Below are 21,452 nucleotides of genomic sequence, written 5' to 3'. Positions count from 1 at the left end.
GCTAAACCTTGTTTGAAGCTTTTAAGCCACACAATAGAATCAAGGATGCTGGGACAGCCTACGCAGAGAAGCTGTGGATGCCCCATGCCTGGAAGTGTTCACGGCCAGGCTGGATGGGGCTCTGAGCAACCTGGTCTAGCAAAAGGTGTCCCTGCCCACGGCACAGGGATTGGAACTGGATCATCTGGGAAAATCCCCTCCGACCCAAACCATTTTCCTGTTCTAAAACGAGTAGTTATAAATGGGAAGTCATTGAATTCCCTACAATTTTAACTTCCTTATAATTCGGTCAGCTGTGTAAGGGGAGGTTTAGGTCAGAGAGCAGGAAAACGTTTGTCACCTAGAGGATTATTGGGCACTGGGACTGGAACTTCCCCAGGGCAGAGGTCACAGCATCAAAACTGCCCGAGTCCAAGAAGTGCCTGGATAACGCCCTCAGGCACATGGTGACTCCTGGGGGTATCCTGCACAGGGCCAGGAACTGGACTCGCTGATATCACCTCGGTATACTCTGCAATTCTGATACCAGGTAGCTCCGGGCCTCACTGAGCTCGGCTTTTTGCCGGGCGTTTTCCCGGCTGGCCAAACCCCGCTCGCTCAGTCTTTCCCGCACGCGTCGGGGGCTCCAGAGCCCCGCAGCACCGACCCCATCCCTCCCAGAGCCCGCCCCCGGCGTGCGGCCGGGGCAGTGACCGGATAAAGCCCTTAAGGGTCCCCGCGCGGCCGGAGGGGTGACCGGATCGAGCCCTCGAGGGTCCCCGCGCGGCCGGAGGGGCGCTGGGAGACGCGGGCGGGACCCGCGGCGCGGCTCCGGCGGGACGGCGGCCCCCTGGCCCAGCACTTACTTGAACGCCGCCGCCATGGCGGTGCCGTCTCCGCCCCGGATGTGGCGCCCCCTGGCGGCCCGCCCTCCCGGCAGCCTCCGCGGGCGGACCGGCGGCAGCGGCGGCCACAGGGGTGGCGGCGCTGCCGGGCCCTGACCGCTGGGGGGCGCCGGCGGCTCCCAGCGGCACCCGGCGGGCGGCGCGGCCGCTTCCGCGTCGCTGTCGCGGCGCGCTGGGGCCCCGCGGCTGCCGCGGGCGATGGCGCTGCCGCCGCTCCCGTCCCTGCCCCTGTCCCTGCCCGCAGCCGCGTTGGCGCTGGCGGCCCTCGCCGCCTTCCTCCTCGTCCTGGTGAGAGCCGCGCATGGCGGGCCCGGGGGGCTCCGTGGCGGGGGCGGTGGGCGAGGCCGCCCGATGCCCGCCCCCCGGCGCGGGGCAGGGGCGCTGCACGGGGTCCCGGCCCTGTCCGGGGGTTCCGCTGTCCCACAGGCGGCAGGGCCGGCCCGGGCCGGGCGGCAGAAGCCGACAGGGCCGCGCTTGTGCGGGGGGTTGTGCGGGCAGCGTGTTTCGGCAAGGCGTGGGGTGCCGTGCCTGGCAAAGGCACCAAGACAGAGCATTTCAGCCTTAGAGTACGTGTTGGGAAATGTCCTGGTAACGCCTTCGCGTTAACCATTTGGGAAGTGGCTGTGTGTCTGCCTATCTGAAATGCCCTGCGAGATTAAGAAGATCGACCCCCTGGAAAGCGAAATTCTGCTGCCTGTCCGCAGTGCCACGTATGCATCCTGCCCAGGCAGGTGGCGGAGGCACCGTCCTGGAGGTGTTTAAGGAAAGACTGGACGTGGCACTCAGTGCCGTGGTCTGATTGATACGGTGTTGTTGGGGCGTCGGTGATCTCAGAGTTCTTTTTCAACCTAAGTGATTCTGTGTGTGATGCCACCAAGTAAAAGTGCTCCAGAACCCTAGTTCTACCGCTTTTTTTAGCCGTGCATAAAGCAATCAGAGCCTTAGTTTTGCAAGCACAAATGGCTGGCCTGTCGTGAGCCTTACCATTGATTTCAGTGGCTTGGTGGGGATCAGAGGTGGCACCTGCTTTTGTGCTCAAGGAGGGGGAAGGAGCTTGGACCACGACTTTGGAGGCACCTGCATGCTTTGCAGTTAAAAACAGCAGCAAGGCAATGATGCTGACAGTGATCACAGTGGGAGTAACCAAACAGCATGAGAGGGTTTTGGTCCTATGTGAAATTCCACAAGAGTGACCCACCTCGTTACTGAAATATACGTGGTTGCCCCTGGTAGCACATTTAACAGATAGGTAAGCTTCTAACAGAATGCCTGACAACTTTTTTCATTTCTTCTTCATCACAGATTTGTGTAATCGCTCATGTGACTGCCAAAACAATGCCCCACGAAGATGCTGAGTGCAGGAAAGGATCTGCACCAAATTTACATGATCCTGCTACAAGAGAACTCTCTGTCGTTGTGCCTTCATACAATGAGGAAAACCGGTGTAAGATTTTTCTAGTTTTGAGGAAAAGAAGAAAATCTGTCAGTTGTTACTGTAATAATGCAGAGGTCAGTTGGGTTAGTAGTAGATTCTGGCAGGCCAGATTATGTATCAGATTTTGGGCACAGTTTCCAGAAAACAGTCCAAGTACTTTGGATTTCAAAATTAAGGCATAGTGTAACTTGATTTCTACTGCTAAAAATAGCATAGGGCACTTGTAAGAATCCTCTTAATTTTAATGAACCCCAGAAGAATGGCTGTTCATTGCCCCTTCAAATGCTGCAAGGCAAGAAGTAGTAAAATACTTTTTTCATTTATTTGAGAGCTTCCCACTCTTTAAAATGACAACAGCAGCTTCAGACAAGCAGAAAAAGTGATGATCTCACTGGTTTGTGTTTGGTTTGGCCATAGATAGGAGTACCTGATACTGAGTGAAGGCATTTAGATGTGATAGAAATAATCAAACTCCAAAGTGATGTGGCAGTGCACAAGCTGACAGCTTGCTTAAATAGATAAAACCAGTGCTGTTTTACAGGCTCAGTCGTAAAGAATGTTTTTATCCTTTAATGTTGTGTAGAGAATTACATACTTCAAAAAGAAAAGTTGGTTCCTCAGAAAAAATATTTTTGTCCTGTCTTTTTATCATGTGTGTGATCTTCTTCAGTGTTCTTTCTGCATTCAGAAAGGGCAGCACTTAGAGTTGCAGCTGCTAAGCCTGATCACTGAAAGTAGTGTTGTATGAAAGAGTTGATTTGCTCAGCCTTGCTTTGTGGCTGTTTTCAGCTTGCTTGTGCAGGTGCTTTTGGTGTTATAAGCTGCTAACCTGACTTCCTCCACCTTTTCTCTAGTACCACTTATGATGGATGAAGCTTTGGATTATCTAGAAAAAAGACAGGTATTTTCTTTTTGCATTCAGAATTCATTGTTTTTCTGTGTATTATGCATAACAAGTCAGTGATCTAGTCACTTTGTTATGTTAGTGTACATTAAAACAGTAGCACTTGGCCACTTAGAAATAATGCTTCTGTATCTTACCAGTTATTTTTAGATCGAGTGCCAGAAAGGATTTTTAAATTAAGTAAAAATTTAATGTGCTACTGTAGGATGAAATAATCTTGATATGCATGAAATCTGCCCAAGACAGAGCTAAGGATTAACCATGCATTTAACTTTCTAAGCTAAGTCCTGGTTTGTTCCAACAAGTTTCATAAGCATCCATTCTTCATTAGGATTTGTTCTCTGGGTAAGAAGCTCATTGTGAAAGTTTGTGGATTTTGTTTTGTTTGGGCTTTCTTAAAAGTGATGTTTTTCTAAGCTTCCATCTTCTACAGCTAAATTGATTTTTCAGTTCTAGATGGTAGCATGACAAGCCAGTGTAATGGTATCTGCATCAAAAATGGCAAAATTCTGTAATTATGTCTTCTTAACAAATATAGTGCATCATATTAGTATCTGTTGGCACCTATGAACGACTTCTAGGGAGAAAAGAATAATAACATTTGAAAGGCCTACTGCCTACTTAACAAATTGCATGAAATTGAAACAAAATGCATTATTTCTGCTTTTATTTTCAAGAAACAAGATCCTTCATTCACTTATGAAGTGATAGTGGTTAATGATGGTAGTAAAGATCAAACTGCAAAGGTAAGAAAAAGTAATGTCTTCCCAAGCAATCAGAGGCATGAATTTTGTTTGGATTTTTGTATATTTGTGGAATATACCAGTGGTTTATATTTATATTTTGGTTGTCAGTTGAAGTTCACATTTCTGAATTGCCTCTGTTGTTGCATTGTGGATGGTGCATCTGCAGATGAATACACATATTATTGTTTTGCAAATTCTAGTTTTCTTCATTGGCAACTGTGACAGCCATTTTCCTGCAGCTGAGTTTCTAAGAATTCTAATCCTAACTTCAAGAAATTTCACTTAGGTACTCTACATGTGCATAGTGATGATGTGAATATAAATTTGAGGAAGCTAAAAAGTCTTTTAAAATATCTCATTCATACTGTGATTGACAGAACAGATGACACAGTTCTTTCCCGCACCTTTTGTGTGATTGTTAATTTAAAAATCCATGTGCCAGTAGTAGTATTTTCAAAATAGTTCTGTTTTCTTCTGCTTTTGATGTATGTCACTGACAAGGAAGTCTAGCCAGCTTGTGGGGTTTTTTTTCTACTGCTTGGAAGATGTTTGAGGTAGACACTAAAATGCATATTGCTTTAAGGATTGCTGGTATATGTTTTTGACTGCTGTGCATTTTTTCTACCATCTCTCTCAACTGAGCATACAATGTCTGCAGGCCTCTGGACTCAAAAGGACTCAAGACAACCTTTAGAAAAAATTAGAAGGAAACTCAAGCTTTCTCTTCCCCACCCACATGTACCAAAATGTTCAGATCCTTGCAGTGTGAATGGGGTTTTAGATCAATATGAATTTTTCTTCAAAACCTCAAATGGCAGCAAGACAAGTGAGAAATAGGTGCCTGTCATAGAAAATTGTATTTCTTTTATGAACTATTGGTGTTAATTGAAAAGGTCTGTAGTAGTATGATATAAATTAAATTAGGATTGAGTTTTTTAGACGTGGGAGGATGGGAGTTGAGATTGCTTAGGGAAATATCCTGTTCTTATTGAACATTACTTCATTTCTTCAGTCCTCTTGTTTTAACTGTGAACTGTTTTTTATTTCCCCAAACAGACTCCAGTGAACACCGGCAATGTATTTGTGCCGACTGAAGTGGTTATAGCTCTGTGCTATTAATTTATTTTCTTTTGAAGGGTGAGCAAATGTACACTTCTCCTTTGGTTCCTGGTTTTGTTTTATGCTGGCTTTTTGTGTATCTGTCAGGTTGCAAAGGAGTACTGCAAGAAATATGGAAGTGACAAAGTGCGAGTGATATCTTTGGAAAAAAATCGAGGGAAAGGGGGAGCAGTCAGGACGGTAATTAATACTTTCATCTCCATCTCTGTTTGAACTACCTGTGCCCAAGTATGCAGAAGATAGAGCTGTGCTGATTGACATTTTGAATTCAATGCATTAACAAAATGATTAGGAGAAAACTGAGTACAGATTCTGTAAATTAAAGCAAAAATATTTTTCAAAATAAGACTGTTTTAGATCTTGGTAGCAGTGTTGTCTTTCCAGAAAGATCAATAACAGACTTTTTTATAATACAATAATTCAAAGTGGAAAAAACTGCTGGAATCTCATATTCATGTTAGTTCTACTTAGAAATATACTTGCATTTATAAAAGCCAACAAAAAAAAAAAAATAATCCAAAACTGTTACAGATTAAAGTTTGTAGACAAAATAGAGTCAAATTGGCAAACTTCACTGTCCAGGTCATGGCTGTGGTTTTTAACATGGCTGATAAACAAGAACTCATCCAGCACAGTTTGTTTACTGAAGCCCACTGCTATCACCCACATTCGATAGTCAAAACAGCACAATTCATGCTTTCACATAGATATTATCATAAAATGAGCATGTTCTAAATATTAAATAGCTGTTACACATTTAGAAGGAGCATTGTATTCCTACGATGTATGACACCTTGCTTTTCTGAAAAAGGGTGGTATCATCTATGGATTGTCAGTGATGTGTCTTTATCTGTATTTTCAGCTCTGTCTTTAGTATGTCAATTTATTTTTTATGAAAAATTAATAACTGTCGGAAATTGAGAGAACATAATATTGGAACATATGGAACTGTTGTAAAAGATACAAATTTGAAGTTATTCCAAGAGAAGGAGAACAGTTTTCTGTGTGATATACTTTTACAATGCATGATGTAGAGTGGATGTGTGTACAGCTACTTCCTTGACAGGCTTTTCCAGATGCACACGTGCTTGGTTGCAACAGTACTTCTGTCGCATGCACTGCTAATTGTTTTCCTGTCTGGACCCCTTCAAAAATTATGAAATATTTCTGACCAAGCATATAGCAAATTAAGCTGTGAAACCTGTGCATCATAAGTGATTTGCAGTGATACTATGACTTGAGACTTAGTCTTAAATTAGTTTTGAGAAATAGCTCTTGAATTTTCATGAAACGGTGTTAGGAAAAACTCGCACTGCATCCTCCTTTCCGCAGTGCACGTGACCAAGAAAAGCCATCCTCTGCAGTGGCAACTGCTAATCACTGCTTCTTCATGCTCCCCTCTAGAGCTGACTGTAGCAACTTGTTGCCTTTTAGATTTAGGTTTTCCTGAGAAGGACTGTTAGCCTTTCATGTTCATGCCTTGTCTGTCACTCAGAGTGTGAATTCTGTAGATGTTACTACCATATAAATAGGTAAATTACTGTTAGTAGCAGAATATTAAGACTCACCTGCCGTGTGGAATCTGAGAGATATCACTGTCTCGTTACTACATAGGTTTTTGGAGTGTTGTGCACCTAGCTTATGACAAATACTTGATTACAAAGCCGTTGATTTTTGTATTGACTATTTTCATTGCAGGGTGTCTTTAGTTCTCGGGGGAAAACAATTCTTATGGCTGACGCAGATGGAGCTACAAAATTTGCAGATATTGAAAAAGTAGAAGAAGGTCTGAAGAATCTCCAGCCATGGCCTGTGGGTATAAATTCTCATGCTTTTTCTGCAATACACATGCATACTTTAATACACAAGATAGACTTTTATAGCTCTCTTCAAACTTTTTGAGATCTATTTGAAGATCTAGGTGTAAGTCTGAAGGTCTAAGTGTAAGGTTAGAAGCCTCAAGAATGGGCTGTCAGAAGGAGCTTTCACTGAGTTCTTACCTCCTTTGCATCCATTGTGCCTAGTCCAAGGCAGTACAGAATGTTCTATTTGCTGTTTATCCTTCCTGCAAATTGTTTGAAGTTGTTCTGTTCTGTATAAATACCATGTGATGCCTACTTAGTCCTCTTTGTGAGCTGTTTTGGTTTTTCATTTTATCTGATGTCATCCTGTATACCTTTAAGGGTGCATCTTAATTCTACCATCTTCTATATAGGTTTTCTTTTCTCAGGGTCCTTAGTTTAATGACAGTATTTGGAAGAACTTTTATTGTAAACAAAAATTCAAGAACCTGTGGAACAGGAACACCTCCCTGCACAGTCATTCTCTTTTGGGAGCTTGACTTGAAAGAATTGAGGTTTATTTTCTGCTTAAATGCAGATGGGTGAGGTACTTGTAGCTGTTTTCCCAGAGTGTTAGAAGAGATGTGCAGCCTTACAGACAGAGCTGTGGGGGATGTACCTGTGGCAGGGGTCACAGCCTGTCAGTGCAGGAGCCACAAGTGCAGGACCCAGCGGGCAGCATGTGACCCTGATGCTCTTTCCTACCAGGGCTGCAGCAGCTGCTGATTCTCCAGCACTGACCTCAAATAGAGTAGATTTGAGAGATTTTATGTGAGAAGTAGTGTGAGAATTTGTTTTGATCATGTTGATTTAATTTGAGATTATATTTTTTGTTGACATAGTGGCATTTTATTTGTTTGAAGATACATCAGTGCAACAAGTGCTTCATTCTGTTATTGCTTCCATCATGCAATATTTAAGGAAAATGTACATTGTAACACTTTGTTCCTAGGAATGCTGCATACTTATCTGTGCTGCTAACATTTGCCATGTGCATAAAGGAAACAATTTAAAGCTAAACAAGACCTGAATAAATGGAGGAAATTTGCCTTCACCTTATGCAAATTGTAATAAACTTTAGATTGTCTCTTAATTGTAGAAGACTGATTTAGCATCAAAACCTAGCAGTAGAAGAAGTGCACCTACAGGAAGCTGAAAAGTGTACTGCTTTGAATTTTTTATTTTTTTTTTAATTTTATGGTTCTCAACACAAGATTCCACCAATTCAAATAATAACTATTTAAGAAACAACTCATTAATTTATATTCCTGTACAGGAAGGGATGGCTATTTCCTGTGGTTCTAGAGCTCATCTGGAGAAGGACTCAATAGCAAAGGTTTGTTTCCATTTCCTGCTGTGTACTAATAACCAAATATTTCCATTATTTGTTTCTGCTCTACAGGTTTTGCAAGTAGGTAATCAATATTTTTTAAAGAATGGAAGCTAAAAATAAGGAGAAGCTTGTCATACATGCAGGATATCCTCCATCACATAGAAAGGATGTGTTCTAGATTTTAAGCACTTTGAAGTTATTTCAGTTAGTGTTCCAATTTATGGATTTAATTTTTATAGTTGAGAGTATTTCACAAGCAGAGCTTCTAAACCCTGACAGAATTGGTAGCCAGTAACCAGTAGTGGGGCTCGAAGGGAAGGCAGCTGATGAGTTCATTATTATTGATTTCCTTCCAGAACTTGGCCTGCAGATCTTGAAACCTGTTGAAAATGAGTTAGGGATAATTAGCAGCCAGCTGTTTGAAGAGTACCTCTATTCATGGGAAAGTGGTTTTAAGTCTTCTGTATTACTCATAGTAAAATTTTTGAGTTTTGAACACACAGACAGTACTGTTCTACGTGTGACTCTTGTGTAATAAACAGTGATGCAGAGGCACATGGCTTTATCTTGCATCTGATTTTCTGATGTCTTGGCAGACAGTAATTGACAAAGCACAGGCATGGAACTTGTATTGCAACAGACACATTGCTGGGCTCATTTTTTAGCGTCATTGGACATGCTCTTCATGGTGAATGTTCTCAAGAGTAAGCTTTGTTTATACTGATGTTTAGTACTTGAAATTATTCTAAAATATATACACGACTACTGAAATAGTTACAGAAGTTCAAAAGAAGTTACACTGGCAATGTTCAGCCTCTTGTAGATCTGTACTTTTTTCTTCTGGTTTATCAGATAGTATTGGAGTGGTTCACTCTTCCTGAGTTCTTGTAAATATTGCTGTGCGTATATTTGCATCCTCAATGGATCCTCAAAGCATCCTCATCCTCAAAAAGAAAAAGAAACCAAAACCAAAAAAACAACTCAACAAGAAAATAACCTTCATCATTTCAGAAACTAGGAACTGCTATGGGGAGATTATGTAGCTGATAAAGTGGAGCCCAGAAAAAGTATTTCATTGTATGGTCAAGTACTGGATATGGACAGACTTTTCTCAGTGTCTTCATTTTTCTTTAAGGTCTTGCTACATTAGGGAGAGGAATTGGAACAGGACTTCCATCTTTTAATACAAAAGTATAATTGTTAGGACATGTCCATCCTTTGCTTCCTGCTTCTTCCCATATTTCTGAATTTTAATAGAGGAATAACAAACTGGTTAGGTAGTACTGATTTGCTTGAAATGTGTAGTGCATTTCATTTCATCACCCAGTTGTCCCTAGACTGGAATAGAAAGACTACCTTTACTATAGTGGGACAAGACTATAGTCTTTTATACCCATTGTATAGTGCAATAGGTATAAAAAAGTTGCAGAGCAGTCTTTTAGATGTTGGAATTTCTCTCTGGACTTATTGGCATCTAAAACAGTAGAATGAGGCTGTGATAAGCAGCTGTGTTGAATTTATTAAAACCAGAATTTCACCCTTATGTTCAGTCTCAATACATCAAGAATTCTGGTCTGCCTCCAGAATTGTTAATGTCCTTTAATGAATATATACTATGACTTGCATAAATAGTCTTAGGAGTGATAAGTATAACCCAAGACCTCCTCTTTGTGAAGTAAATGCACAGTTTCACTGTGTGACAGTCATGCAGCCTCCTAGCACTTCCCTTCTGGCCCTGGTGGGAGCCTGGTGTTCTTGGTCACAGAGCCCAAAGTGCCAAAGAAGCCACACCAGATCCACCATTAACCTGGGGCAGGAGCACTTTTCATAAGACACAAGCTATGAATTTGGTTTTTCTTAAGCCAAAGGCTATTACATAACAAGCCAAGCATCTTCTCTATTTTTCAAGTGAGATTCTAAATTGTTGGCTTTGGAGGCATCTCTTATCACCCAGTGACACTTAACACTTGAATCATTGGCTCCTAATGATTTTACATGGTATATGGCTTGCAGTCATAGATACAATCACTTAAATTTCGCTTGAGAACAGCAGTGAGCTCAGAAGCAATTTTTAGATCACAGTTCTAGTTGTTTAGGAACTGTCTTGAATAAAAGACTAAGAGGGACCTCTGCAAATCCAGACTCCAGCCTCTGGAGTTCATGGCCAAACTTATCTGTATGATTATTATGTCAGGAGCACAAGTGTAACCAATGAATAGGCTGGGTACAAATATCAGGAATGTAAAATATATCTGTGAAAGTAAAAGAACAAAAGAGATGACTGTAACATTGCTGGAAATATAAAAGAAAGTATCTTGCACAGCAGTCTTTACTTTAGACCTGGTTTTCACTTAGTCCATTATATACTTCCAAAGAATCATTCAGAAGATACTATGGCTGTTCCACTAATTATTTGAAATTCAGGTGCAGGTTCCTCCTTTACTTAATAAGGCATAATCCAGAGTGAAAAACTGCTCTGAACTGGGGAGAGGAGAAAAAGGAATTTGGATTTCTCCTATCCTAGACTATACACATGACTGGGAAGTCTTTCCCTAGATCAAAATATTTCTCTTTCAGCCAATATTTTGTTTGTACTGTAACAATTTTTAAGTTCTGTTTTCATTCCAGTGCAAAATACAACCAGTTTACAAACTTTGAAAGCTATAATGAAACAGGATTACTGTCCTGTAAGACAGCTCTCTTCAAGCAATTCACTCATCACTCAAATAAAGCCAGATAACTTCTTGCCTTTTGTCCACAGCGTTCTTACTTTCGAACTCTCCTGATGTATGGGTTCCACTTCCTGGTGTGGTTTCTCTGTGTCAAAGAGATCCGGGACACACAGTGTGGATTTAAACTTCTTACCAGACAAGCTGCCTTGCAGACTTTCTCAAATCTTCACATAGAACGCTGGTAAATTGTTCCTTTTTTGCTAGTGGTCTTTTTTTATAATTGAACATGGGTTTGAAAAAGTAATTTTAGCGTTGCAGCTACAATGAAGCATGTGATGTCTGTGTAATGCATCTCAGCCAATTATAGTATTGCCTGCATGGCAGCTTTGATTTCGTGTTATGTTAAAGTATCCTGGTAATTGCTAGAAATTCTATGTTCTTATTAAGATACGTTGTAGCAAACTAGTTGGGTATTTAATTTTATTCTTTATTTAATTTCTCTTTTCTCAGAAGATGTTTGTAACCCTAGGTAGGATAAAAAACTTTGGTTTTGCCTTGTCATAGGAAATGGTAATTGGTTAGGAAAGAGGAGAGGGGAAGAAGAGGCAAAAAGGCCTCAAACAACTGAAAATCCCAATAACTCATCTTTCTCCAGAAGAAATTTCAAACAAACAGTTTTTCATGGTGCTGTAATTCACTCCCAATTTCTGAGAGTCCTCTCTCCTTTTACAGATATAAGCCATGCAAGCAGAGTAAGAAATAGACAGTAGCTGTTATTATGATTAGGAAAGTTAAGAGTTATTAATCATATTCAAATCTCCTATCAGTGTTATTTTTTATACATTAGAATTCAGTAATGCCTATCCAAAGCATTTTATGTAAAATCAATATCTGATAAGGTATTTGTAATTGCTCAGGACTGTAAAGTGAAAGCAAATGCTTATTCTTTACTATTTTCTTGCTAAAGTATTAAATGTGAGGAACATTGACAGATATCTTTAATTTCAGAAAACTGAAAATTATGTGTGTTTTTTTAATTACTTTAGAGCTTCTTTAGTTATAATTTAGCTACAACAGTTCCCATATGTGAGTTATACAGCCATGACAGCTATTATGGGACTGAAGCACTATTTTCACACAAATACCATAATTTCTGTAGATTTTCTATGCCACAAGCCTTGCTAAGAAGGATAGTTTAATTAGGTGTAATCAAACTTATTCAAACTATTGTCTTCATTCAAGAAAATCTCTCATGGGCTTCTGTTTGCTTGACAGGGAGCAGAACTGCTGAACAGTGTTGCTGAACACAAACAGGATTGTGTGCAATCCCACAGTCCTAGCCAATTCCAATGTGTATAGTTTCAGGCTGAGCTCTGACAGCTGTACTGCCCCTCCAGACTGCAGTTGCAAAGGTGGTGTTTGGGCACACAGATCTCGTGTGGAACAGAGAGCTATTGTTGCATTGAACCGAGCAGTCAACAGTCAGAAAATCACTTTCCCACCTGAGTGGGTTGCTTATTGCACTAAAGGAGACTGTGCCTGAGCCAGAAGTAGGATTTGTGCTGCTACCTCCAAACCCAGTCTTGATCTATAAAGCTCTGTAAATTTCACATACAGGATTTTTCTAAGTACTAGTAATAAACTCATATGCGAGGCCCAGAAGTGCACATCTCAAAATTGTCTTATTTAACTTCATTTTATAAATTAAACATTTCAAGAAGAAAACTGAAAGAAATAAATGAGGATAATCAGTTTCAGCTGTAAAAATCCAATCTTAAATTTTATTCATTTTTAAAATTAAGGATTTTTTTGTAATAGTATTTATTGGTTATATGAAGTGTTTTCTAGGTAAAAACAAGCTTTCTTCTGCCACTTCAATTATCTAGCACCAAAAGAATGAAAGAGTAAAAAAAATTGTGCTGTACTCTGTTATCCAGGAATAGAAGCAATGAAAAAGGAATATTGCTAACATTTTATAGTAATTAGGTCGTTGGTGTGGAACATACAGGCAGATCTTCATGTCTTAGTTCATTGAGCCTTGTGTGTGCCACTAGAAGATGAGCCTTCTATTCTTGCTCTTTTATCTACAGTAATCCATAAACTAATCCCTTGTATGTTTTATTATTTATCTGAAATGTGCTAGTTAGTGATGAAGAATGCTTGTTTTGTGTGTCAAGAAAAGAGCAACTCAAGTTCTTCCAAGAAGTAAGCTCTTCAGATAATTAAAAGTCAGAAATTGCCTAAAACAGCTATAGATTTTTTTGGATCTTTTAAAATTTGGTTTACTTCTGTACAAACTGGCAATGTATTTTCTGGTTTCATGCTCATCTCTCAATCAACACTCTTTGTGTTTACCTGCCTTCTTTTTTATATTTATTGGCTAATTTAAACCAAATCTGACAGAACAGTAGAGATTTCAAGATCAAAAGCTTTGGCAAGGTGTGTGGAAAATTAAACCCTCTTAGAGGAGCGAAACTCAGATTATTGCCACCGCTGAAGAAAAAAACCTCAAAGGTCTCAAAAGTTACTTTTCTGCTCCACAGCTAGTCATTTAGCTTCTGTAACTGGAAGATAGCATGTCAGTGCACAAATCAAGTATTGTTCCTTTCCCAGTTAATATTAAAAAGATCTGGAAATAAACTGGGAGATGGGGAGGTATAAGTATGTGGGGAGAGTGCATATATTCAGGGAAATGATAGTCCTAAGTGAAATGTCAATGTTGTACAAACAGTTAGGATAATTGCTATGGAAATTATATAGGGACATCAAACATTCATCCCATAGCAGTAGATTTCTTTGTATGTAATTGTGTAAGAATCTGAAATAGCTCAATGCTGGAAACTTCTTTTTTAGCAAATCTGATGTCTTTCTATTGCATAACATGTGTAAAAAGGAAAATACAAACTGATTAGACATTGTGCCATAGAGGTTCTGTACATATCATGAATATGGAGACAGAAGAATAAGAAATAGTAGTTGGAATTGTACTTCTGCTGACCTGGAACAATGTGGCTCCAGTTGGCTCACAAAGCAACTTGTTCATACAGAAACCGTCAGCAAGGGGTAGCAGAGGAACCACTCTCTTGGTACTGGATAACAGACTCTGAAATCTGGATTTATTTCTGCTTCTATGTCACTTCACTGGGGCTACTTGACATCCAAGGAATTGGACATTTGATTCTCATTGACTCTTAAAATCCCACAAGTGGGGTGCAGGTCTGTTAGGTACTTGAAGGGGTGTTCAGTTCTGTGTGGTCAGTGCTCAGATGTTCAGGGAATAATGGAGGAGGATGCTGGATTTAAAACGATAAAAGCCATCTGAGTTAAGCACCCTGGTCCTTGAGCCTGCCAGGGGCTCCCCAGCTGCTGTGCTGGAACGTGTGGTGAGGTGCTGAAGGGAATGAAAACCGGACTTCTGCACAAACCAAATGGTCTATGCTGTCTGCTCAAGCTTAGTCAGGCTTGGATTTGTGGGGGTACTACAGTGCTAGGTGAAATGCTTATAAAAAACACTTAGAGTAAAATTGATGCATAACATGTTCAGTCATCAAGTTAATACAAAAGTACTATAAAATCAGCTATCTAATAATTCCCGCCTGCTTAGACCCTCACTTCTTAATACTTTTCCCATGCTTTTTCCATTCCAGTGCACATTGATGTGAATATCACCTCTTTAATATTAAAAATACTAGAAAACAGACCAGAATTTTTCTTCTTGCTGCACTGAATATGATTTATAGATGCTTACATTTAAGAAATCTTGAAACTGAAGCATACAAGGAAAAATGCAGTTTTATTATTATGGCAATAAGGATCATGTAACGCTTCTTAAAGAGAGACAAAGATATTTCCTAGAATATTTTTTAATCTAACCCTAAATTTTAGAAGGCATTTGAAAATTAATAGATACTACAAGCTGTTTATACATTCGATAGTTACATCCTAAACTGGCTTTTTTTGGTGAATGTTCTCATTGTCTTTTTTGTTTAACTATCCTTTGGCTGTGTATATATGAATATAAACGAAGCATTCTTGAAATTTACTTTCTAAATAGCAAAGTTTTGACATTAGTTTGAAATGAAAGCAACCTTTTGAACAGAGAGCATATGCTTTCTGTTTTAGATTCTGAATTTGATTACACAGCTAATCTGTTTTTCAGAAATGGATGGAGCAGATTTTTTAATTTAAAACTTAAAAGAAAATTAAAAGAGATATTATAAAAACATAACAGAGACAGTTGAAATTAGTCACTTCAGGCTATAAAAGAAGATCTAGTTCTGCATCTATGGTCTTGTCCTAAAGGATGTAACTGTTCATGTTAAATTTTAATGCACAGGAGAAATACTGGAAAATTAAATGGTCTCGCTGGCTGAGTTTTCCTATCCTAAATTTGATCATTGATTTCTTCTGACAACAAAAAAAAAAAGATACATTTTCTTCCAGCCAGAAAATGTCTATCCTTAGGAGAACTAGACATAGCAATTGCAGTCCTACCTTTATGATAAAAGGAGGGGAAATTCAAAATGTAGTTCTAATCCTAGTTTGATGGACGTATTTTTGTGAAGTGGCAATTTATGATGGCATTGTACAAGTCAGCAGATCAATGAAGAGATCAAATTGTTGCTATTACTTTTGTCTATAAAATTGCCTTGTGCACCGAACTTGTGCCTTGTGCACTTGTTTCACATTTAAAACTGGGAAAGAAACTGGTAAAAAAAAATGGTTCTCCAGTTTGTCACTAATCTCTAAATATGAGTTGCTATATAAAAGTTACAGAAAAATAAGCATTCATATTGCTGCAGTGATTTTTTTTCCCGCTTTTGTGCCATTGTAGACCAACACAAGCAGTGGAGTTAATTGGTTTTTTCCTGGTTTTGTGCATGGCAAGTAGAATTGTTTCTGAGTGTCTAGTCAACGCAAAAATATTTTTGCTGTTTTACCTCTGTCTGTTTTGTCTTTTAAAAAGTCCTGCTCTTGGCGGAGGCGTGGACTTTCAAAAGCCCAAGTTCAGCTAGGGCAGTTCTGGCAGTCTAGCCCACTTGGCATCTTGTTTCATGGTTAGACCTCTTTGACCATTTGTTGTTTTCTTTGCCTTTAAGAGTTTCTTGGAAAAAACATATCTTGGATGTACAAAACTCGTAAATTCCAGTTAGAACATTATAGCTGAAGGTCTGATTTTGTTTTTTGAAACACATAAAACTGGACCAGAAAGAGTCCTAGTGCAATTTTAAAATACAGAATAATTTTTAAGGATAGATATTTTATAAGCTCTAGCATCTTAAGGATTCAGTTTAAAAAGATTGAATTCAATTAAACACCTACCAGCTTGGTTTTCAGATGAATTTTAGCCAGCATTGTCTTAAATTGTAACACAATTAACCAAAACACAACCACATATAGAATTTTTTCTTTACAATACATGTTTCTGGTAATTAGCAAGTCATGGAGCTACTATTAGAAATAGATGGGGAAATGGTTCACACCACAGATTTTTGGCTATCTAACTCTGTATACTTAGATTGGAATCTGTGTGTCCCCCTCCCAAGAGGCAGCAGAATGAAGTACATGGTGTGAATAATATCTTGCTGTTTCTGGGAGCGGTTCTGTCACGGGTTAACTGCTCACAAATGGCCCATGAATTGCACTTACAGCTCATCCACGGGTGTGGCTTTGATCTCCTCTAGCGTGGGCTCTATTTAACACACCCAAGTTTAATCCTGTCTGTGGAAGCTTCTGTATGGTTCTCCTGTAGCATGTGGATCTGGTGGTCTGCAGTGTGCCTGTACTGCTGTCAGTGTATTGAGCATGCTGCACTCTGTATTCCCTGACTAACCATTCTGGCATACTGAAAGGTGGTGGGGAAAAGGGATGAAAAACGATAACCCAGTGGTATTCTACTGAAGTCATTCTTCTTTCAGCTTTGAATAGGTTGTGTTTTTTTAAATTTCAGGATATGTTCACTGTGACCCAAATGGCAACAACATGTAACAATGTTAGTGTTCAACTTGATTAATTCCTGTGCTTTTAATCTCTTACTTTGAGCCCTGTAGTTCACAGAACTATTTAATGTTGTTGTTCTGTGATGTATGTGCTGACATTCCAGTAATCAGTTGTCCACAGGAATTACTGCTAATAACTATTAGTTCACTAGGCTAATAGTTTATGTAATACTTTTAGAGCAGCTCATGCAGTCTAATTCATCAGACAATTATTCTGCGTCTCTTAAGATTTTTAGTCATTTAAGTAAGTATTACAAAATTAGATTTAGTCTTAATACACATGATTCATAAACATTCAAAGGTGAATACATTGGGTTTTTGGCTTACAAATGTAAAATGTCAGCAAAAAATTAAATACTACCTCTTCAGTAGAAGAGACGATGGAGTGATTAATAAAATAATATTCAACACTCATGTAAAGACAGCAGTGAAATGACAGGGCGGCTTGGAGCAGATTTAGTTCACTGCGGTAAAAAAATAATTTATTCTTCTAACTTTTTTGGTGACAGTGAGAAGGCCTGTGTCCTAATCAAAATCAGATTTGCAAAGGAGCTCTAAATTCCCTATACACAATAGCTGTAGCCTCTGTAGACAACATCTGTCTGTGCTGCCTTTGCTTGATTTAGTGCTGTCCCATGTGGAATCAGTGGCTCTCCTGTCCTGTACACAGAGAGAATGAGTCCAGGTCTGTGCCTGTGATTCCACCAGCAAGGCAGCCTGCTGTGGTCTGCACTTCAGGGGGAACCTACCTGTGTGTGTCAGACCTACGTGCACATTTCAGAGTGGACTGCTGCTGTTGTTGCATTTATTAATAGTTTTACAGAAATGCACCTCTTAAAAGGAGAAGGTGGCTTGGAGTAGAAGGAAGTAACATCTGAACTTGGCAAACAACCTGCTAAAGTGTGTCTTCTGCCTGCTCTTCATCACTTTGTCCCTTTCCATCTTTTCTCTAGTGTTAAATGGAATTACCAAAGATGTGAATTCAAGCAACTCTTTAAGCACGAATGAATAATTTTGGGGGTTTTTTATTGCATACATTTCCTCCAGTGGCAAAATATTTTCTTTCACTTTGAAAGAAAACTGTCTTTGATTCAGCAACGAGACTTTAAGGCAAATTATCAGAATCTTCTTAATTGTGATTTGTGTTCTACCCTGTCAGTAGTAGCTACTGGCAGTTTCATATGCTGATTTCTAAACAGGCATTAAAAGCTGCCAAACTACTTGTTGCTTATCAAAAGTCTGGTGTTTCAGAGCCAGAAGGCCTACTTGAGACTGCATTTACAGGAATGAAACACAGACAATTCTCTGTGCAGACAACTGAGAGGATTAAGGTGCATTCTGGACAAAGTGAATAGGAAGGAGCACCTGACACAGCAGGATCACTGCCCCCATTAATTTTGCCGTACAACCTGCAAAAAATTGAGCCAAAAAAACCCACGTCTCTCTCAAGAGGGTTTTTGTATTGTGCATTAAGTGGTCACTAAACTGTTGTTTGAATTCGGTTGTGCATGGTAACATAAATAATTTCTCACTTCTGTGCTGCTGCCTTGAGTTCCTTGACTGAGAAAATAAAAGGAGCACCCATCAGATGAGCATAAAGCCACAGCAGGTAGATGTCCTCTTTGATGAAACTACTAGAGATGTGGAGTGACACTGTGCATTTGACTGCTTGGTCTTCATGGTCTTCAAAAATGTTTAAATTTTGATTGTGACAGAAGGAAAAGCAAGAAGTGGGCTGAACACAGATTGATCTATACCTTCAAATATAGAACACAGTGAAGTATTGTTATTGTTGTCTGTATTTTGGCTATGTTGTGAGATGTTTAGTCAAGAAAATTAATTTCCCATCCATGTGTATCTGACCCATGGAGCATTGGTATCAACTGCATAACTGAACAGTCATTTAATTAACATTTCCACTGTCTTTCATCTGGGAGTATGTGTGATTATATTTGGTATTTCCTGTTCTTCTTCAGGGCATTTGATGTGGAACTTCTTTATATAGCCCAGCGCTTGAAAATACCTATAGCAGAAGTGGCTGTCAACTGGACTGAAATAGAAGGTGGGGAGATAGTTCATGTTCTTGCAAGATTCCTGACGTGTCAATCCAGAATAATAGATCCAAGGTTATTGCCCTATTTACCTGATTTTGATAGCACACAGTCTTCTTTCCATACTGAATTTCGTGTCCTTGCCAGCCTATTGCTATGGCTTGGTACAGAAAGTGTATGTGAAGGGGTAACATGGCAGAGAAACTGCAGTCCCACTGGAGACAAAAGTAAGAAATTACAATTCTAAGACAAAACACTGTTTTGGCATGTCTTCTTGCTGTAATGTGTCAATAAATCAGTGCAATTTTAAAACACTGTGCAGGGAGTCTGACCATCATCGCTTACTGATTAAATTCCATTTCACTGTATCTTGCTTTCCAAAATTCTCAGCTACTAAGGCTTCCTCTAGACTACCATGTCTTCTTAAGATGTGATATTGTTTCAGACCTGTAGGGAGGTCTCTGCCACTGAGTTACTGGGAAGTATAGCTCTATGCATATTTCTTCAGTGCAGAACCAGCTTAAGAGGTTCTACTTTCTTTGGCTCACTTCCCCCCCATCAAATATGGTTCCTCTATTTTTTTGCCCTTTTCAGGTTTTTATCTTTTTTTAGATCTCTTCAGCACAACCCCTGGACAACAGAAATTATAATGAACTGTAGTCATGATGAATGGTGCAAGTAGAGAATGTCCTGAGCCAACTTCACTAGGAATGTTTCCTTTCAGTGCAGTTCCATGTGTACATTGCACCCAACACAAATATTAACAGAGATGGTGGAAGGCTTGGTTTTGTAGTGTGGGTTCCTTGCCTTGCCTCAAGATAGGTACCTTCATATTATTGTTGTAAGACAAGCTGGTGATCCTCTTCTACAAAGTTGCTAGATAAATTACTTGCTTAGCTATTGGTGCTCAGGTTCCTATTTACTTGAACAAAGCCTTGTCATGGGGAGCAGTGCACATCTTGTCACATACATGGAATTACTGTGCTGCTTGCAAACTAGAGTGTCTCACCTATGGCATAATGTAATACTGTAAAGCAATTGCTTTCAAAATACATATTTTTTATTAATGTTAAGATCTAGGTTGTGGGGCTGAGTATGCTTAGAATGCAGGGGTTTGTGACTGCTTAAATGTGAGTCTTGCCAGTGCTCATTTTTTTCCTAACAATGTCATTCTGATTTTCTTCTTCATTAATCACAGGTTCTAAGTTAGTTCCCTTTTGGAGCTGGCTGCAGATGGGCAGGGATCTTCTTTTTATACGACTGCGATATATGACTGGTGCCTGGAAGCTTGAAGCAAAAAAATGTAATTAGGTTATTTACATTTTCCAAATATATTATTATGCTTAATGGAACACAAGAACAGTTTCAATCAAGTGAAGTCGTGGTGAAAGCTGAGGTAATTCTTCATTGCTCCTCTGTATGTTTCATTTTTGCAGCATGTATGTGTTTTATAAGATTGTCAGTGGAGAATTTCTACATTTTGAGAAAAGAAAGCATTTCCAAAAAGATTTTCTTACATAGTAATCAGGTTTTTATTTTATTAAATAGCAGCTTTAACATTGCTTATAAATTCATTCAAATAAATATATCTGTTTTTGTCTCATCATCCATCTGGAATCTCCTTATAAAAAGAGGCACTCTGTTCGACATTGTGCAATGTTCTGTTGTGAATGACCACAGCCATTTGTTTCTATTATATCTGGAATTGTTAGGACATATTGCAACTTGGAATTATCATTCATGGTTCATGCTGATGCATGTTTAGATTCAACGTTATGGGAAACATTAATGGATTTTACTGAGTTCTAGCAGTAATGTTCATAAAGTTGTTCTCAGGACTTCCATTAGTCCCTTGACATTCCAAATGTTTTTGTCTGAAGCTGAAATAGTTTTCCTGAGATCCAACTGCAGATCTTTTCCAGACTGTAGAAGGTCCAAGAGAAAGCACATTTAATTTAAAAATGTCTTCTATAAATGTGTTTTGCTCATACGTACATAGTAGTGCATGCTCAAGGCTAGGAGTCCTTGACATCTACAGATCTGTAGTGAAAAGGGTATGGGAAGCTCAGAGCATGCAGAAGTGAGACCCAGTGTACACTGGGGACCTGTGTATTAGTAATGCCAGTCTGATGTTGTCATGCTTCAAATGAGATCAGAGGCAGAGGGAGGGTCTTGACTCTTTCATACTAATGTCACGCTGCATTACAGTACAGTAACAGTTTCATTTGTGCTTTCAAAGTAGCTGTGAATTGCCAACAATCTAAGCCAATCTGTCTTCCTGAAACTTGTACAAATTTGAAGAATTTAAAAAAATGAATAGTATGGTTGTACTTTCACATATAAATTCACTGGTGATTTTTCTTATTCTTTCTGTAATACTGACTTGAGTTTTGCCTTTGTTAGGGTTACCTCAGTTTTCTATAAAGTGCTGGAATAAATTCTCAAAAAATATATTCAGTTTGACTTCA

The 21,452-nt window shown here is 39.4% G+C and overlaps 2 protein-coding genes across 7 annotated transcripts in view; one reads left to right on the top strand and one right to left on the bottom strand.

Annotated features, from left to right (window-relative positions):
- Positions 1–904, bottom strand: part of EXOSC8 (exosome component 8) — a 23,956-nt gene extending 23,052 nt beyond the window's left edge. For 3 of the 4 annotated variants that reach the window (XM_063149200.1, XM_063149198.1, XM_063149201.1), the window contains exon 1: positions 846–903. In XM_063149200.1, the coding sequence (XP_063005270.1) occupies positions 846–862 (17 nt within the window). In that variant the 5' untranslated portion in view covers positions 863–903. Of the gene's footprint in view, positions 1–845 lie in introns of all 4 variants that reach the window. The other variant, XM_063149199.1, reaches the window with a different exon arrangement.
- On the top strand, positions 511–21,452 carry ALG5 (ALG5 dolichyl-phosphate beta-glucosyltransferase). 3 transcript variants are annotated; one of them, XM_063149196.1, is made up of 10 exons: positions 511–529; positions 2,187–2,328; positions 3,174–3,220; positions 3,901–3,969; positions 5,176–5,268; positions 6,787–6,900; positions 8,206–8,265; positions 11,024–11,175; positions 18,910–18,995; positions 20,183–21,452. In XM_063149196.1, exons 2-10 carry the CDS (start codon positions 2,220–2,222, stop codon positions 20,293–20,295), a joined length of 843 nt encoding a protein of 280 aa, XP_063005266.1. In that variant the 5' UTR covers positions 511–529; positions 2,187–2,219; the 3' UTR covers positions 20,296–21,452. The 3 variants fall into 3 exon arrangements, with proteins under 3 accessions (XP_063005266.1, XP_063005264.1, XP_063005265.1); XM_063149194.1 differs by lacking the exon at positions 511–529 and adding an exon at positions 1,070–1,172; XM_063149195.1 differs by lacking the exons at positions 511–529; positions 3,901–3,969 and adding an exon at positions 1,070–1,172.

This window comes from Melospiza melodia, chromosome 2, assembly GCF_035770615.1.
Source record: "Melospiza melodia melodia isolate bMelMel2 chromosome 2, bMelMel2.pri, whole genome shotgun sequence".
NCBI classification, from domain to species: Eukaryota; Metazoa; Chordata; class Aves; order Passeriformes; family Passerellidae; genus Melospiza; species Melospiza melodia.
Note: the sequence above shows the minus strand (reverse complement) of the source record. Positions and strands in the feature narration are given on the sequence as shown.